Below are 18,578 nucleotides of genomic sequence, written 5' to 3' on the forward strand. Positions count from 1 at the left end.
AAAGAATAGGTGCATAATTATGTTTTTAGATTTGATTACACTACAGCTAAAGACAAAAATAATCATCAAATGGTGAAGGAATAAGGAGGCAAATTAATTATAACTATTTATACTGCCTGCCATATAAAAATGCCATGCCCTAATTTTAATTAACTCTCACCAAGACTACATTTCACATGTTTTACATACTCAGTTGAAATGGTTTCATATCAGTGTCAGCTCCACACTAATAAGACACTTTTCAAAGCAGGAAGAAAAGGTACAGAAAATCTTATAATACAGTCAGTTACTTTTTGCCTTAAAGCCCCACTGTGTAAATTATCTGTAAACATAGCATGCAAACACAAACAGACTTGGACACATTAGAGAAATCAAACAGATTCAAAACAATTACCGGTAATCAGTCTATCAATAGATAGAAAGGGGGGCTGTGCATAATTAAAGAAGTCTGGCAAGAGACCGTACTATTAAAGATAGAAAATTAGGAAATTTACTCTCTCATATCCAGAACTCCCAGTTTTCCTAAAAAAAAGTCAAAACCTGACCAAAAAGTTATTTTTCCGCAAAAATTATATCCAAAATTCAAGAGAAGTAAAAACACAAAGTTCTAATTTTCAGTAAGATTTTAAGCATCCTAAGTACTCTGATGTTACCTTGACATTTAATCTGTGCAACTAACCTCCCCTACAAAACTGAAGACAGACAAGTGGACTACTTGTTCATTGTGTAATCTTGCATGAGTTAATCTTGTTGTATCAGTTTTACTTTCTGCAAAATGGGGATAGCATTATCTACTTCTGTAAAGAACTTTGAAATCACATTAAAGTTCTTATAGTACCAAATATCATGGGAGATATATTTTAATAAATTTTTCACAAAACCTAGTAACTTTTAAAAATATTGAAGTTATTTCAATTAAAACAACTGAATGGTGGTTGGTGCGCTTTGCCCTTTTATGCCCTTGACATGAAGCAGGAAGGGCCACATGCATCCTGGAGATGGTGTGAAAGCAGGGCTTCTGCTTCCTCAACTATGGGCCGCTGTTCCCGGAAGAAGTGGTTTGCTGGAAACAGATGGGGTCCACCTGACCAAGAAGTCGCACACTGACTTGCCAATCTAGTCAGCAGGGCTTTAAACTAGGTTCAAAGTGGGCAGGTGACAAAAGTCCACAGGTAAGCATAAAAAAGTGGTCTAAACACAGGGATAGTTGTTTGGGGTGACATTGAACATTACAATACGGTCACAGGAGCAATAAAAAGGAAATCAGTGGGGGAAACTGCTTAACATCTTAGATGTCTATAAACGAATGCAAGGAGTATGGGTAATAAACAAGAACTGGAGCATTAGTTTGTAAAATAAATTATAATTTAATTGGCATCACAGAGACTTGTGGGATAAGTTCTATGACTTGAATACTGGCATAGAGGGTTATGGCTTGTTCAGGAAGGACAGGCAGGATAAAAAGGGAAGAGGTGTTGCATTTTACATCAAGAATATATACACTTGTTCAGAGGTCCAGAAGGAAGTGAGAGGCAGACCAGTTGAAAGTCTTTGGGTAAAAATAAAAGGGGTAAAAAAAATATATCTATGTGTCATGGTTGGGATCTACTCCAGAGCACCAAACAAGGAAGGAGGCGGCAGCAGTGGTATTTCTAGGACAAACAGAAATATCCAACACACAACACCTGATATCAACAACAAAACATAAAATTTCCAAAAAGTTCTTGGACTGTATTGGGGACAACTTTTTGTTTCAGAAAGTGGAGGAAGAAACCAAGGGGACTGCCATTTCAGCCTTGATTGTGACCAACAAGGGGGAATTGGTAACAAATCTGAAGATGGAAGGCAATTTGGGTGAAAGTGACCATGAAATGATAGATTTCCATGATTCTAAGAAAAGGAATGAGTAAGAGCAGCAGAATAAGGATAATGGACTTCAAACAGGCAGACTGACAGACACAGAGAACTGATAGGTAGGGTCCCATGGAAGAAAAATCTAAGGGAAAAAGGAGTTCAGGTGAGCTGGCAGTTTCTCATGGCAAGCATATTAAAGGCAAAACTGCAAACTATTCCAATGCAAAGGAAAGACAGGAAGAACAGGAAGAGGTCAACATTGCTCCAACAGGAGCTCTTAATGACCTAAAAATCAAAAAGGAATTATAAAAAAGTATAAACATGAACAAAATGCTAACAAGGAGTATAAAAGAACAGCACAAGAATGTAGGGACAAAATCAGAAAGGCTAAGGAACAAAATGTGTTACCCTTAGCAAGAGAAAGAAAAGGCAAGAAGAGGTTTTTTTAGATACATTAAGAACAAGAAAAAAGACAAAGGAAAATATAGGCCCTCTACTTAGCAGGGAAAGAGTTAATAACTAGGTCTGTCACATGATTTAAAAAATTAATCGTGATTAAAGTTTTAATCACAGTGTTAAACAGCAAGCACAGCGAGCAGCAGGGGCCCCTGGAGCTGTGAGCCGCTGGTGGACCCCACAGCTCTGAGCCGCTAGTGGCACAGGACCCTGGAGCTCTGAGCCCCCAGGAGCTCTGAGCTGGGGTCCCCATAGCTCCTCATTTTGTCATGGATATTTTTAGTAAAAGTCAGGGACAGGTCATAGGCTTCCGTGAATTTTCTTTATTGCCCATGACCTGTTTGACTTTTACTAAAAAAAAAAAAAATCCATGACAAAAATCTTAGCCTTACTGATGACATCAAGAAGGTTGAGGTGTTTAATACCTATTTTGCTTCAGTTTTCAATTAAAAGCTTAATAGTGACCAGATACTCAATACAATTAATATTAACAAGGGGGAAGGAACACAGGCCAGAAGAGGAAAAATGTTCAAGAATATTTAGATTATTTGGACATATTCAAGACAGCAGGGTTTTATGAAATGCATGCTAGGAATTAGCTGAAGCAATCTCACAACTGTTAGCAATTATTTTTGAGCACTCATGGAGGACAAGCGAGGTCCCAGAGGATTGGAGAAGAGCAAACGTATCTTTAAAAAGAGGAACGAAAAAGGACCCAAGGAATTACAGACCAGTCCACCTAACTTCAATACTTGGAAAGATATTGGAATAAATTATTAAACAGCTTGCAAACACCTTAGCAAATACAGGGTTATGAGGAACAGTCACTGTGGATTTGTCAAAAACAAATCATGCCAAATCAACCTAATTTCCTTCTTTGAGAGGGTTACTGGCCTAGTGAATAGGGGAAGAAGTAGACTTATATCCCTGCAAGCCCAATGTTTTTCAACTGAATTAAAAAGGTGTGCACTTAGTCTTCTTTCTAAATGCCCCTCCTTATAGACTGTGATATTGGCAGGTACATGTAAACCATATTCATGACCACACTGTAATGTCACAAAAACAAAATGATGTCTTCACTACAGCATCCATAAGACTGAAATTGGAAGCTCCAGTGCAATCCAAAATATCTGAATTAATATTCTATCAAATTCAGGGCCCCATAGAAGTTGGCAGTTAATTTGCCATACACCAAGCGTGCTCACAACTTCAAGTTGACAGTTGGGAAAGTGCAAAACCTCATCTCCAAAACCACAAGACAGCTTAAGAGAAAGGAGGATCTTCTCTAGCTGTTTGCAAAGTGGGACCCGTTTTTCACATATGGGGCCAGATCTCTAAAAGAAGTCAGCTCTTATTTAGGCACCTAAATAAGATTAAGTATATCTTGATTTTAGTGCAGTTCCACATGACATTCTCATAAGCAAACTAGGGAAATGCAATCTAGATAAAATTAATAAGGTGAATGCTTATACAGTTGAAAGACCATACTCAAAACAGAAATCATCAATGATTTGCTGTCAAGCTGGGAAGGTGTAAGCAATGGGGTCCCACCAGGGTTAGTTTTGGGTCTGGTACTATTCAACATTTTCATTAATGACTTGGACAATGCAGTGGAGTGTGTGCTTATAATATTTGCAGATGACACCAACCTGGGAGGGGTTGCAAAAAAAAAAAAAAAAAAACCACACAACAACAACGACAAAAAAAACCTGGGCATGTTAGTCTTGAGAAAAGACGACTGAGGGGGGACCCGACAACGGTCTTTAAACATGTTAAGGACTGTTATAAAGAGGATGGGGGATCACTTGTTCTCCAAATCCACTGAAGGTAGAACAAGAAATAATGATCTTAATCTGCAGCATGGGATATTTAGGTTAGATATTAGGAAAATGTTCCTAAGGGTAGTTAAGCTCTGGAACAGGCTTCCACGGGAGGTGGTAGAGTCCCTATCATTGGAGGCTTTTAAGAACAGGTTGGACAAACACCTGTCAACCATGGTCTAGGTTTATCTGGTCCTGCTTCAGCAAAGGGAATTGGACTTAATCCTTTCAACTCCTACATTTCTATGACTATATGAATCTCAAGTGGCAGGTCCAAGGAGCCTGGCTGGCTTATCTCTTTTTACTCCTCCTCCCAGAAAGGTTGCCTTCTCCTGGTATTCCTAGTCAGTTTCTTGCTGCTGCTTTGATGGTAGCACAGCCTTTTAGAATGCTCATGTTCAGTTATTTTAACATGCTGACAACAAGGAACAAAGGGGAAACGGCAATTTTAAAAAGTCTCTCTCAAACTTGAATTGAATTTCATGAGGCCAAGAAAAGGCATTTTTCTGATCCCCAAACTTTATCTCTGCCAAATTTCAAAGGCCTGCTGTAAACAATGAAGGCATCAGAACTTTTCTTAACACAGTCCCCAGAAACTTTTGTAGTGGAAAGTGTTGGACAACCTAAATATAGGAATCACTGTAAGCTCTCCTATTATGCTCATTCACTACCCTACAAGTTTAGGAGTATTATTTTACTTCAGCTCTTTCATGGCTCAATATTTGATAGTGAGAAACTGCTACTGTAGTGCCAAAGATGTGATTATGTAACTATTTTATCTTATTAAATGTAGATGTTGTCTGTTTACTATGGTTTCACAGTATAAAGATGATCAAATTCTTCCCTCAGATTACCATTGCAAACCCAAAGTCAACAGGATTGCACGGGTGTAACTAAGTGCAGAATTTAGCTCAATCTTTCTCTATTCCCTTCTGCACTATGAGCACTAGGGTCCTTGCCTTCCAATAAATCCCCGTTCTTTTCATACTAGATCCAGTCCGAGTCAGTAAATCCTAATCTCCTATTTATATATCTCCAATACCTGATGCTTGGTAGGACCAAATTCCTCCCTGCATCAACTTCTTCTTAAGACTCCTATCAACTTCCAGTTGCTTGCCTCTGGCAAATATGCACCTCCCCAGTCACCTACAAATGAAGATATTTTCAGCTAACAACTGTGGTCCAGAAAATTTTAAACCCAACCTATATTCCTGAATAATTTTGAAAATTATGAACTTCCCCTGAAAGTTATAACACAAAATTTCACGTGTAATATCCACTAGAATGCAACCAACAACCCAAAGCATGGTATAAATCACAGCAGAGATGAATATAGATTTTCAAAACATTTTTGGACTAACAGCCATTTCTTTGGAAAACACGTAACCAGTTACTTAGAATAAATGAGTAACATCTAGAATACACTTTTAAACTAAGCTAAAATATATGACTAACATTTTATTCAAGGTACTACGTATTTAAATACTTCATTTTTATAACAACAATTGTCAAATACCTGCAACTAGTTATTGTTACCACTTTAAGAACTATGCATTAAACAGTTTTAATTTTTATGGCTGCATTCTGAGTTAAACAATTTTCATTTGTACTTTATATGTTAGATAATTTAATATTTACAGACCTCTCTGGCAATGTGACTCAAGGCTTCATCTTCTGCAGAGAATCTATCTTTTACTGGAGTTCTTTTCCTCCCAGATCCAGGAGTCCCCATTTTTATTCTCTAGTTTCTAGATTTCTTTTGCAAGAATGAACTGGTCAAAACTCAACTTTCAGATCTGAAATAAAAAGCATAAATATTATCAGGTTTATTTTTTGATTCTTTATATGTAATACACTCAGCACTTAAGAAGTCTACCTGCCACGGTAAGATTTCTTTGGCATTTTTTTCTGAGGAAGGAAAAGAACAGGGGAATTTCACCAGAAAGTCACCACAGGTCTTGCAGAATCTCAGCTTTCATTTTAGAAAAATGTCTTGCCCTTATGGTCATAGAAACTACATTCTATTTGCAGTCAACAGAATTTTTAAGTCTGCAGGAAGCTCCAATACCTTTGCTGATGCACACCGTTTTTCCAAGCAGCAACTTGTCATTGTCAGTATCTTGCCACATTTCGCTACTACTATTCAGAATCCCATAGGCAGTAGTTAAGCTTTCACAAACATTAATTTCATTCTACTGCTGCTAGGAAGAGTCATAAGCAACAGTAGTTCCAAATATTGAAGCTATTCGCTGAGATGGGGGAGGTGAAAAAGGGTTAGGGAGTAAAGTAGAAAAACTGCCCCTTTCACAACAGGCTAGAAGTAGGCTACTAGACATACACACACCCTTCATTGCAGCCAGAAGACGGGATGAGAAGATAGACATCATGGCTGCTCTGATGATGCAAGAGAAAGAGAACACTGCTTTGTTTCAAGCAGACAGAGGGGCGGGGTTTGGGGAAGGGATTAAAGGGGGGAAAGCTCAGACATCTACTACTTATTATATATTTAAAGTTTAAGATGTTTTGGTCAAAAAGTTTGCTCTGGAGCAGGAGAAATTGAATATGCGAAGTAATGGCTCACAAAATATTTAAATTGTAAGTTCCCTTTAGTAAATATTTTTTATTGGAACTGCTGAGATGACCTTAAGTTAAATGTTAAAGCTATCATAAAATCATTGTAATAGGGAAATATAAAATAACATGAACTTTGTTCAAGGGGGTGGAGCATTACATTTCTTAGCTGCTTTTCTTCTATGAATTGCAGGATTAGAGAAGGAACTTTAAACTTACTTTTTATTGTATACAGCATAAATAGTATCCTATAGTATACACCATGACTATAGAACTTGCAGATTAATCTTGTTTTACAAATTCCTGTTATTCAGATTTATTGAAATTATATGAAAGATGTAATGAAGTTTCCCTTTAATGCTCTGATGCATTTAGAATTCAGAACACCTGAATTACTATTTTATATATACAGCATTTATTATAGGCATTATTTGGCTGACTGGCAAAGCTGCATTCCACCTTCAAACCTATATTCAGGTTTTAAATAAGGTGACCTGGGAGCGATCAATCTGTCAAAATAAAGATTGCAAGTGCCAGTAAAGCAAATATAGCAAGCTGCTCCTCTCAACCAACAGAACCCTCATCTGTAATGGCCCAACACGCTTAACTTTTCTGCCCCATTTATTCCATGCCCTGAAATGCTTCTGCAGTTTTAACAAAAAAAAAAAAAAAAATCTCTATTAAATGTTAATATTCTCCCATACAGACCTTTTACTTCTACAATGCTTTCATAAAACCTTGAAGAGAGGAGAGGCGGGAGAAGGGGGATAAACTATGTAGCACAACAACAGAACTTTTGGTGCTACAATAACATTCACAGAAGGTTTCTCAAAACAACTGTACAAAATAGATACTAGTAGCACCCTGATTATATAGATAGCTATTGAATGGTGCTACCACTTCTAACACACAAAGCCTTTAACATTAGAACGTAATTTACTGAGAAGAGAGTTTGCCAAGACACCATGGCATTTTCCTATTCCAGTAACAGAAAGTCTTATCAAGTGCACCCTCAAAGATAACTAGCTTGACATATAAGAGAGTAACACAAATATCAACTTTTCCCTACAACTATTTCATGTTATCACTTTGTTCATTTCTTTTTCTATTCCTTTACATTCTCTCCTGATATATCTACATGTATACACTTAACCTACTAACACCTTCCACACCACTTCCCTGGGGAAGAACCCTACTCTCAGTCCCACATACTATGATCTTCTGATTCCAGATTAGACTGCAAAAGCTCTCTTCATGATATTCCCTCAGGATACAAACATTATATTTTAGGCCACACCACTAATCACCTCCAATGGTGCCACCTGTTCTGATGCCTGGATCTATGCCTAGAGATTTGGTACCACATACATGCAAGGCATTTAGATAGTGAGAGCATTCTATAAACAGATAAACCATCACTTGCCTTAACTCTTTTCAGAGAATGCCCCAGGGTCTTTAAATGTCATCTGAACAGAGTGATTTTTGTTTAATGTCAGAAACCCCACTATATAGCACTGGATTGTCAGGATTGTCAGTACAGTTCTTGCTTTGGGATAACAACAACCAGCAACAATATGGATCTCAAGTGCCAAGCAGAAGACACAAAAAAGTAATTTGCATCTTAAAAAGGTCGAACCATTCATTCTTGGAGAGCAGAGCTGTGCTATTTACACATTCTTCACATGGTATGAAGCTTCCTTCCAGCGAAGCCTCCTAGTTGAAGTGTGGAGAGGTTAGCAATTCAAACACAACAGGAAGCAGAACATTTGAACCACAGGGTGTGCATGATCTGTACAGCCTACTGATGCTTTCACCTGTCTAGGTTTGGGTGTGGCGTTGATTTTATTTTGGGTTTGTTTTTGTTTTTTTGAGAAAGACATGTTCATATGAAACCTATATTGACACGTTAGTTTTGAATGTATAGGGAGAGAGTCTGTATAACCAAGCACCTCTGTAGATAAACAAAAAATAAAATTATATTCATAAAGTCATACATTTTAAGACCAGAGGGAACCACTATAATCATCTCCTGTACAACAGCTTTGACAGAATTTCACCAAGTGATTCCTGCTTTACACCCATAACTTTTGGTTGCACTAAAGCATGCCTTTTTGACATTCATTCTTGATTTAAAAACTCCAAAGAGAACCCGCCACATCCCTAAGTAGTTTCAATAGTTAATTACCCTCACTATTAGAAACGTATGCCATATTCCCCATCTGAATTTATCTAGCTTCATCCTCCTGCCACAGAATCTTGTTATGACTTTGTCTACTAAATTGAAGATCCTATAGCATTAGAAATCTTCCTCCATGTACTTAGACTGATCAAGTCCCCTTTCTCTGGTTCAACTAACCAGACTGACCTTCTTTAGTCTACTACTGCAGCACAGGTTTTCCAGAACTCAAATGTTCTTGTCAGTCTTTTCTGAACTTTTTCCAATTGTCAACATCATTTTTAAAGTGTCAACACCAGAAATGGGCACAGTATTGCAGCAGTGGTCTCACCAATGCAATATTTAGTGGTAAGAGCATCTCCCTACTTCTGTGATATTCCCCTCACTTATAAATCCAAGGATCACATTTGCTCTCTTAGCCACCCCACCATACAGGGAGCTCGTGTTCAGTTGATTATCCACCATGACCCATAACGTTTCTCTTGGGAGTCACTACTTTCAAATATATAGTCTCCTGATCCTGTGTGACCTACATTCTTTGCTCCTAGATGTATGCCCTCACATTTAGCTGTATGACACATAAAAGTAAAAGAACATTACCTCATAAGAAGATGCCTAAACTATGATGGGAAGAAGGTGAGTAACACTCCAGTGATAGCTTTAAAGAAGCAGAATTACAAGGCAAGTATTTTCCCTCTCTCTCTCTCTCTGCAGATACCATATGCACCAGCTTTCCACTCTTGCAGAATAACTAGTATGTGGGATGTTCCAAACTAGTTTGACAACAAATAGGGCAACAAGTAAACTAAGCAAGACTGTATGGATTGATTTAAATCAAGCAATTTAAATCACCAAGTGGAAGCTTTGATTTAAATCTATTTAAATCAAATTTTCCATTTGTACTTCAGTTATTTTCTAAAGAAAGATGCATTCTTATTGGTTGATATCATTAAAACGTTGATTTACAACTAAACAGAGCCTTTACACTAGATTTAGTCAATCTTTTTGCTACCTAGGCGGTTCGCTATAATGATATGTTTATTTAAGCAATTGTATAGCTTAATATTTTCAGATTCTTATTAACTGTATACTTTTAGTATGTTAGAAAATGGTGAATGATACATTGCCTAATTACTAGAAAACTTTTTGCTCATTTGTGTCAAGCTGCATTAGGATTTAACTGGAATTAAACAAAATAACCTTAAATGTTTTGGATACAAAACATGATTAAAATAAGTTTCATATTTATAACAATGATTTATTAAACAGATGGATTAACTGTAAGTGAATTAAACTGATTTCAAGTCAGCCTAGGAACATTGTCAAATATGCTTAAGTGAAAGTGCCTGGAGCTTAAGTTCCTGCTCTTCTGAAAATGAGAGCCTCTTAAATTACTTAGGCTGACCTATTATGCCGTATAAAGTTTAACCTGAAAAATTAAATTTTCCCCTGATTCTTTTTTTATATAGAAAAGCAACCTTTAACTCAAAGTTGTTAACAGAGGCTCATGGTTTCAGCATATTTATTTTTATTTAAAAGTTTTAAGAGATAATAAATTTAGTCCATAACAGTTTGTATTAAATTCATATTTCATTTTAAACAGTTTTTAAAAAGAAAAAAGTAAAAATTTTTCTTTTAAACAAAAAAACAATCAATTTTTATCCATCCTGTTGAATATAGTTTAAACACAGGTGTGGAAGCCAGGACTGGTGGAGTTCTGTTCCCAACTCTGCCACTGACTCTCTGGCCTGATCTACACCAGGGAAATTTTGCAAAGATTTCTCACCACTGCTTATACTAGTCCATCTCTACCAGTGACAACAATGTTGAGAAACTTGTGTAGGCAGCTAACCGCATTTCAAGTACCCTGTTGACTAGACCTTCTCCGGGCTTGGTTAAATCTTCCGGTGCTTAAAACGTGATGCCAACTGGTGGCTGATCTACACTAGGATTCTCAAAGTTGCTACTCCCAATGGAGGTAAACCAGAGTTAATTTGTAGTATTTCCCTAATGGAGATAGGAAATGCTATATAGATACAAAGTTGCTTATCAGAGTGTAACTCTGGTTTATGTATACAGACATCCTCTTGGAGATAAGACATGCTATTGCCATTGTTGCAGGGAGGGAGAGGGGATAACTTGGAAATTAAAAAGGAAAAATCCTATTCTGATACCATGACAGATAATAGGGCCAAATTCACCACTGGTGTAAACTGTGTCATTATTGACTTCAGTGAGGTCCGAGCCACATATGCCAACAGTGAGTTTGGCTTGAGAGGGGGAGGAAGAATATCAAGCCTAGAGACATTTTTTTAAATAAACCAACAATAGCTCTTTGCTTATTCTGTGACAAAGAAATACACAATTAAATTAATCAGATTCACATTTAATTCTTGTTTTTAAGTGGTGGAGCTGCAATATTGTGCATTTTACTAGTATTATATTTTACTTGTAGCATGCTATAAGTTTTCATGGGGGCCTCAGAAGGCCTGTCAGACAAGTAACTGTTCTGTGGAGTTTACAATCTAAACTGGATGAATACAAGTTAGATAATTAAAAGATGGGGTAGGGAGCAGAGAGTCGTAATTGATCTGTGGTGGATCAGGGTTCCCCCCAATATCTAAAGTGCCGTTCATCCAGCAATCTCAAAAGGAACAGATGCGATATCTTTACTCACATTGAGTAGTACTATACCTTACTCTGATTAGTTTTCTTGATTTTAATGGAACATGGCTGGAATTTGGAATTGTGATTTGTCACATGGTTAGAGCCCTCTGGGGGAAAAAAAACAATTCCAAATACTAGGTGGAAATAATGAAAACAGCTCAGTATCTACTGTTAGAGAAATTGTGAGAGGTGGAAGCCAGCATCCATGCACACTGGTCTTGTGCTCAGTGCTAGCAGTGCATGTTCCAAGCGACAATGCTGGCTACTGTGCCTTGCAAAAGACAAAAAGAAGAGATGGAGTCAGACAACTTTAGAATGGGGTACATAAAGGGGTCCCTGAGGGCTGTTTGTACCACAATGCAACTTTTCTCCCCACTTGAAGCTGCATGTCCTTCTGCTAGATTGCTTTCATGCAGCCAGGACTCAAGCCACCTGGCTGGATATGCCAGACTTAATAATTTCAACTGTGTCAGTAATCAAACTGCTACTGAGAGGGCTCCTGCACTGGGACAGAATGAGGTACATTTTGGGGATGATCCAAAGCCAGATTCTCAGCATGATGGTATAAGCATGGCTAGCTATAAACACAAAACAAACACACACAAATACAAATCTGTTTTATGGGCTAGCATTGGGCTATGAGGATCACTTAACATTTACCATGCCTGAGCTTTGCCAGAACTTAGCTACCAGAGGTATCTGTAAAAAGCCCACCGGAGCCTTTTTCCACAAAGGATGAAGACAACATCGCCTGTTAACACTTTCTTTTCTTGTTACAAAGTGCAGAAGTTGGCTCAGCCTATTGTTCAAGTCAACGGCTAAGAAATTCACTGTCAATGTGCCCCACTGGAAGACGGTCTAATACATCACTCTCACTGGTCCTGAGACCACTTGTCCTAAATCATGTTCCCTACCACAAGACTCTGTGCTCAGTTTTATGTACCAGTGCTTCCCTGAACTATGCCAGTCTCTGAGAAACAAGGCTAGTCTTTGGATAACTGATCATGAACCCAAGGATACTTGGTATGTGCTGGATAACACAACAAATGACAAGATGCAACATGTTCATAGTGGTAGATTTGTTGCCTTAATAAAACCTGATATACACCGATTAAAGCTTGCCCAATGACTGGTGTCTAAATGAGGGTATGGAAGTCACAATGCCGCAACAATACTGGTCAGTAGGTGTTGAGACTACAAAGGTGTTTAACACACGGAGCTTTTGGCTGAATAAGGTTGAATCTACCATCATTGACCTAAAAAACTCAACCTGGAAAACTGGCTTAAAAATATTCATGTCCCACACATGAAACTCCAGCTCCCATTGGTGCTGTCTGCTGGATTCTAAATTGTAGTTACTGATTAGCTAGTACTCTGACACCCTCAGCTGACAGCACCAACTGCACTAGCAAACCTGATGTGCCAGTTATCTTACAGCTCCACAAAGGCATGAATATGCTGGCATAGCTACAGCAGCAGTAATGTATTCTTGTGCTGAGAGGTGTACAGAAATTGATGTCTTAAAGAATTGGTACCTGAATGGCCACTATCATGCCAGACAAGGTGCAGAGGCTCACTTCACCCAGTGAAATCCTTTATAAAATAAGATGCAATTACAAAGCACAAATACTTTGAGAGAAGCTTGCCGAATTGCACTTTATGGGCACCAATACTCCATAAGGTGTTAACATAGCAGCAGATCACAGTTTATATTTTACTTTGGGCTCTTAGATTTATTCCTGGAGCTCTGAAGCTGTTCGTGCCACTCAAGCCAAAAAACATACCATGGCACTATTTGAGGCATCTGTGGTTTGATGGGAGATGCAGGGGAAGAAAATAGCTGGAATTTCAAAAATCAGTGCTACCTAAAGTAGCTAAACATACTGGAGATGCAGGAGAACAGAACTGCCAATACTTTGAAACTCTAAAAGCAACACCAGACTTAGTTCAAGGTAACAGGTTTGTGTATTAAATTATGGACAAGACTAGAGCTTGGGATAGGCACCAGGAAAACTGAAACAAATGCATAAAACCAAACCAAAAATTAAATTATTCTACAGAATTACATTCTTACAGTAAAGTGAGATTTAATAGATCAGATTTTTATTTCATAACTAAGTGAACAGCATTATAACAACATCACCATCTTTTCACACTCACATTTTAAAAATAATTATCTTCTCACCAAGTGACATAAGGAAAAGATTCATTCACTGAAGATACATATTGCTATTACAGACCAAGGCTCTATTGTCTAATGAATTAAAAAAGCAAAAGACAAAAACCCACATACAAAATCCACGGTAAACAGCTCACATTCTGAAAGAGTGACTATACAATAGTATGTATTAGAAACAAACACTAAGAGCCTCAACATTTGATAACAAGTACTTAACAAGCTCAAAGTAGTTCATTCTGTAAAATGACAGTTAGGAAATTAAATATTTTTAAAATAGTATAACTTGAATTTGTCAGCATCTTTTAACACAGAGAATGTTGGATCTTGGGTTTGGTATGTATAGCACACCCGCATACTTCCCTACTATTTCATTAAATTATACAATATATGCCTAATACACAAGAGCGAAAACTAAGTTATTTCAAATATACCTATCACTCTAGTACCTAGGCACCACTACTAATATGAAATATTTTATCACACTGAATGCACATGATTATCTATATTTTTAAAGGGCTTATAAACAGACTAACTATCCATTACATACATTTACACTAACCTGTTATCTAGTTTCAAGGGGATTTTCTATACGTTGCAGTAAATACTGTACAATAGAGGTATGAATTCCTTTCTTTAGGAGTCATTAAAGTATAATTTTGTAACCACTAAACACAAAACTCTTCAAATTAATCAACTAGATTACTTTCCCCCAAAATTTCCTGGGCTTGGCAACAGAAACCAAAGCTTGAATTGTGACACTCTATTATTTAACACATTGCACCACATTAAACATTTACTACAAGTATCAACCACTATATCAAACCTCCTTTTTGTTTTTCTCCTCCTCCATAGGTTCTACTTATAATAAATACCTGTTCAGCAATGTGTCCTATCAAATTACAAGTTTCTCAAGAGGCTGTATCTAGTAATGTTCAGATAACAAGTTGTACATTAATTGTGAGTTCTGCTTTTGCTGTTTATTTTTAAGACCTTTGTCATACCCAAAACTCAGTGACTTGGCTTCCTATCTGAATCACAATTTCCAAAATTCACATGTTAACACACTATGTCATCTTCTATATATTGGCTAAAGAGAATCATGATGAAAATGAATTCTTTCCTTTGAAGCAATTCCAGATTGCTCTAGAATGGACACTACCACTATTTTGCCTGATGCACCGTTCACAGAACTTCCTTAAGTCCTCATACTTAACTACTCCCAGATCCGGCTCAAGAACATTATCAGACCTGGCACTATCAGTGAGCTTCTCTCAACTCCTGTTAATTCTGTATTCTCTTTCTGAAATGAAGAAACAATTATACAAGGCCCAAGTGATACCTTGTATTTCTATAGCACCTTTAATCAGTTCTGACATCATGCAACTAGCCAGTGAAGCATTAGGGAGACAATATTGTTACCACTGCTCTTCAACTGCTAGCTCAAAAGGTATTTTAATTTTGTATTTAGAGGCATAGTAGACAGTAAAAAATAAAAATAGCAGCTAGGAAGTGATTTAACTTACCTCCTCAGAGGAGAGTTAGAGATTTAAGACAGTCTCCCAAAATGTTGGAAACTAAGCCCTGCTCCCCTAGGAAAATGAAGTCAATCATATGCCCCTCTTCAATCCAACCATGTGCTGTTAAAGACCTACCCAATATAATTGCACAATCAGATTAGATTGTGTAGATCTTTCAATATCTTCATCTGCTCTCAAACTTCAGTGAAATACCTGAAATGTCAACAATGCTAACTATTATCATTTAAATGAATGGGGAAGCCTTACATCACACCTTTCATTCCAGGCTCTCTGCAAATACAGGCAGACACTGCATCAGTTACACTGTGGTCACATTTTTAAGGTTTTCCATAACAGCTAAACAGCACACTTTTTTAAATGAAAGCTGAAATCACAAAGAACAACAGAGAAGACTCTCTGAACCCTTGCAATAGCCCTTTGTGCCCACCGTAGGGGGGCAAACTCAACACTTTGGGAGACCATGAATCAGGGTGTGTTGGTAAAGTGCACTGAAATACTCATCTCAGCGGTGCTGCAGAGAAGGATTCAGTTTATTAGAGAGAGAGAAATAAATGTAAACAACAGTAGTAATTTAATCCCAGCACCTCAACACTGAGGACAGCATCTCATGGACAGGGCATTGCCCCCTCCCACCGCACCTGTGAAACCATCAGTGGGCATGTGGCATCTGAATAGCACTTGGGGATCCCACACAATAAATACACATAAGTACATGAGATCTATGCAGTAAACACATATACCAACACCCCAGATATATGTACACATACCACATACATCTAGAATACATAAATATTCAAATGTATTGCAGGTTGCAGTGGGGGTATTTGAATATTTGCCTTCTTTTTCCTCTCAGATCTTCAATTACCACCTCTCTTCCCCCGTAGGGTCAGGGGCTCCGGGTCCCTCTGCCCCCCCCCCCCCCCCCCCCCCCCCCCCGGGCGGGGGGGCCGGGGTTCCCCCCCCCCCCCCCCCATTCCTCCTCGTGACCGGCAGGGTCATGAGCTCCGGGTCCCTTACCTAGGACAGTCCACTGCAGGTCCCCGGCGCCGGGAGAAGAAATGACCGGGGGCCGCCTGACACCCACCCCACGAGCCGAGCGCCTCGCTGGTCCCGGCTCCAGCCCAGGCTATTGCCCACAGGAGCCCCCGGGAAGCGGGAGATCTGGAGCCCACACCGAGGAGCCGCCCTGGGTGAGCGCGGTGCTGCCGGGCGGGGCACCCCAGGCCCCTGGCAAGGAGCTGCTCTAGCCGAGCAGGAGACAAGAGAGAGTAGCGATGCCCAGGTCCCCGCGCCGGCGGTTACAGCCACATCGCCAGGCCACAGGAACAGCGGTTCTTTTCAAATCGCTCTCAGGGTTCCATGGGCGGGGGGAGCGCGAGGTGGCGGTTACGGGGCTGCGCCGGCGGTAGAACACCGGCGCTGCCGCTCTAGCAGCTGCAGGGGCTCTGTAGCTCCCACCGCGCGCATGCGCGCCGCCCTCCACTCACTACTATCTACAGGGACGGGGTAGTGCCACTACGGCTACAAGGCATAGAGCATGCGCACAAGTAGCGGGGCGGAGGCCATGCTTTGCAGGCGCAGCTGCGTAATACGCAGGGTTTCTGGGCAGTGAGCCTGGGCAGCTCCTGCTTCCTGGCATTGCGGAGGAGGCGCAGCTTCTAACTCGGACTCTGCTCCTGTTGGTTGCTGAGTGCACTGGGAGCCGGCTGAGGTGTTGCTGCTCAGCCGTGGCGGAGACTATTGGCAGCGTGAATCGCTGTGGCCTCTATGACAAGTCAGTCATCTGCCGTTCAATACAATGGGGGAGGGGGAGCGTTTCTCTCCCTTTTCATTTGCCCAGCCCGCACGGGAAGAACTGGGTGCTGGGCGGAGACCGGCGTTTCTGGGAGGAGGCGGCGGCACACCCAGCGTGGGCCAGCTTGGTGTGTTTTCCCTCCGCGCCTGGCCCAGGGTAACGAAGGAGAGTGACACTAATGGCAGCAGCCTGTCAAAATGTCCTCGTCACCGCCACTCAGCCAGCTGAGGTTGCACACGCTCCCTGAAAGGGACAGCAGGATCCGCCAACAGCTGGGCTCTGTTACATGCCAGCTGACCCGGGAGATGCCGGGATAGGTTGCGCCACCCCCCTCCCCAACTTACCCATTAGTATCAGCACTAGACTATGTGAGTCAAAACTGTGGCTGGCAGAGGTAGGTTCGTAATTTTTTTCCGCCTTTGGAGGTCATACGAGATTGAATAAAGTAATCTGGGTTATCATAATCTTTCCCCCAGGGAACAATGTACCCCGAGCCTTAATCAAGGCTTTATCCCCTCACTTTGCCCTGCAAAATTGATTCAGCCCTGGTGTTTTCAGTACCAACTTCCCTCTATTTCACTGCCCAAACCTTGAATGCTTTTTCTTCTAAATAGCAGCCCTTCACAAGAGTACTGACAGTTTTGGGGATGTTTGTGACATTTCTCAGGGCACCCAGTGCTGAGAGTCACCTTGTTACTACCTGCCTCCAGCATGAGGGAATCTTAATTGTGCTAGCTGAGTGTTAGCTTCCTACTACAACCAGACTGTCAAGCACTCTCCTAGGGAGCAGGCCCTGATTTTGCCTTGCTGGTTGACAAAAGATGCACCCCAGGCCCAAGTCCCTTCAATGTAGCTCCCTGGAGTGTATAGCTCCTGATCACTTGATACCCACAAAAATCCCAAATCCTCTATTCTCTAAGGAACAGTGTATCACAGTTTACACCCCTGCTCCTGTATTAGGCACAGCACTTGAGTTTAACTATAAAACAAACAACAAATTTTTAAAAAAGCATGAGATCTATTGGTCCCCCAGCCTCTGTCTGGAGGAGTTGGACTCAAGCCACTCTACTTTTTTGACGTACACACCTAGAGAACATAATTTGTAGTATATAAACATAAGTCCTCTAATGTTCTCCATAATACATCTCACTATGATTATATGACACAGGTTTTCAGCAGACACCTTACATGACATTCTTTTAGTGAACCCAGGGGGTTCCTATACTGTTAGACACCCCATTGCCCTCTGCCAGTTGGCATCCAGAGGTTCTTGGGTCACAGTGCTGGTATATGGGTATAGGTCCCTCATTTGTATTTACATCATATAACAGTTTGCAGAACCCCCAGACAAGAGTGGAGCACCATTGTTCTAGGTACTATACAAACATAGTTCCAAAGAGTTTACTTATCTAATATGACATGTAGGTGGTAGGAGGAAAAGGAACACAATCAAATATATACCATTTTTATATACACATAGGGCCTGATCCAACACCCCTTGAAGTTAATGGGAATCTTTTCA

At 39.9% G+C, this 18,578-nt stretch overlaps 1 protein-coding gene across 26 annotated transcripts in view; it reads right to left on the reverse strand.

Moving 5' to 3' along the window:
* The window catches only part of LRRFIP2 (LRR binding FLII interacting protein 2), a 126,556-nt gene extending 109,820 nt beyond the window's left edge, over positions 1-16,736 (reverse strand). For 14 of the 26 annotated variants that reach the window (XM_034761106.1, XM_034761100.1, XM_034761105.1 and 11 more), the window contains exons 1-2: positions 16,279-16,735; positions 5,773-5,926 (exon numbers count right to left, since the gene is read on the reverse strand). In XM_034761106.1, coding sequence (XP_034616997.1) covers positions 5,773-5,862 — 90 coding nt within the window. In that variant the 5' untranslated portion in view covers positions 5,863-5,926; positions 16,279-16,735. Of the gene's footprint in view, positions 1-5,772; positions 5,927-6,474; positions 6,493-16,278 lie in introns of those variants that run through there. The other 12 variants (XM_034761117.1, XM_034761114.1, XM_034761116.1 and 9 more) reach the window with 5 other exon arrangements.
* Between the last annotated feature and the right edge of the window lie 1,842 nt (positions 16,737-18,578).

The sequence above is a fragment of the Trachemys scripta genome, chromosome 2 (genome assembly GCF_013100865.1).
Source record: "Trachemys scripta elegans isolate TJP31775 chromosome 2, CAS_Tse_1.0, whole genome shotgun sequence".
Taxonomy (NCBI): Eukaryota; Metazoa; Chordata; order Testudines; family Emydidae; genus Trachemys; species Trachemys scripta.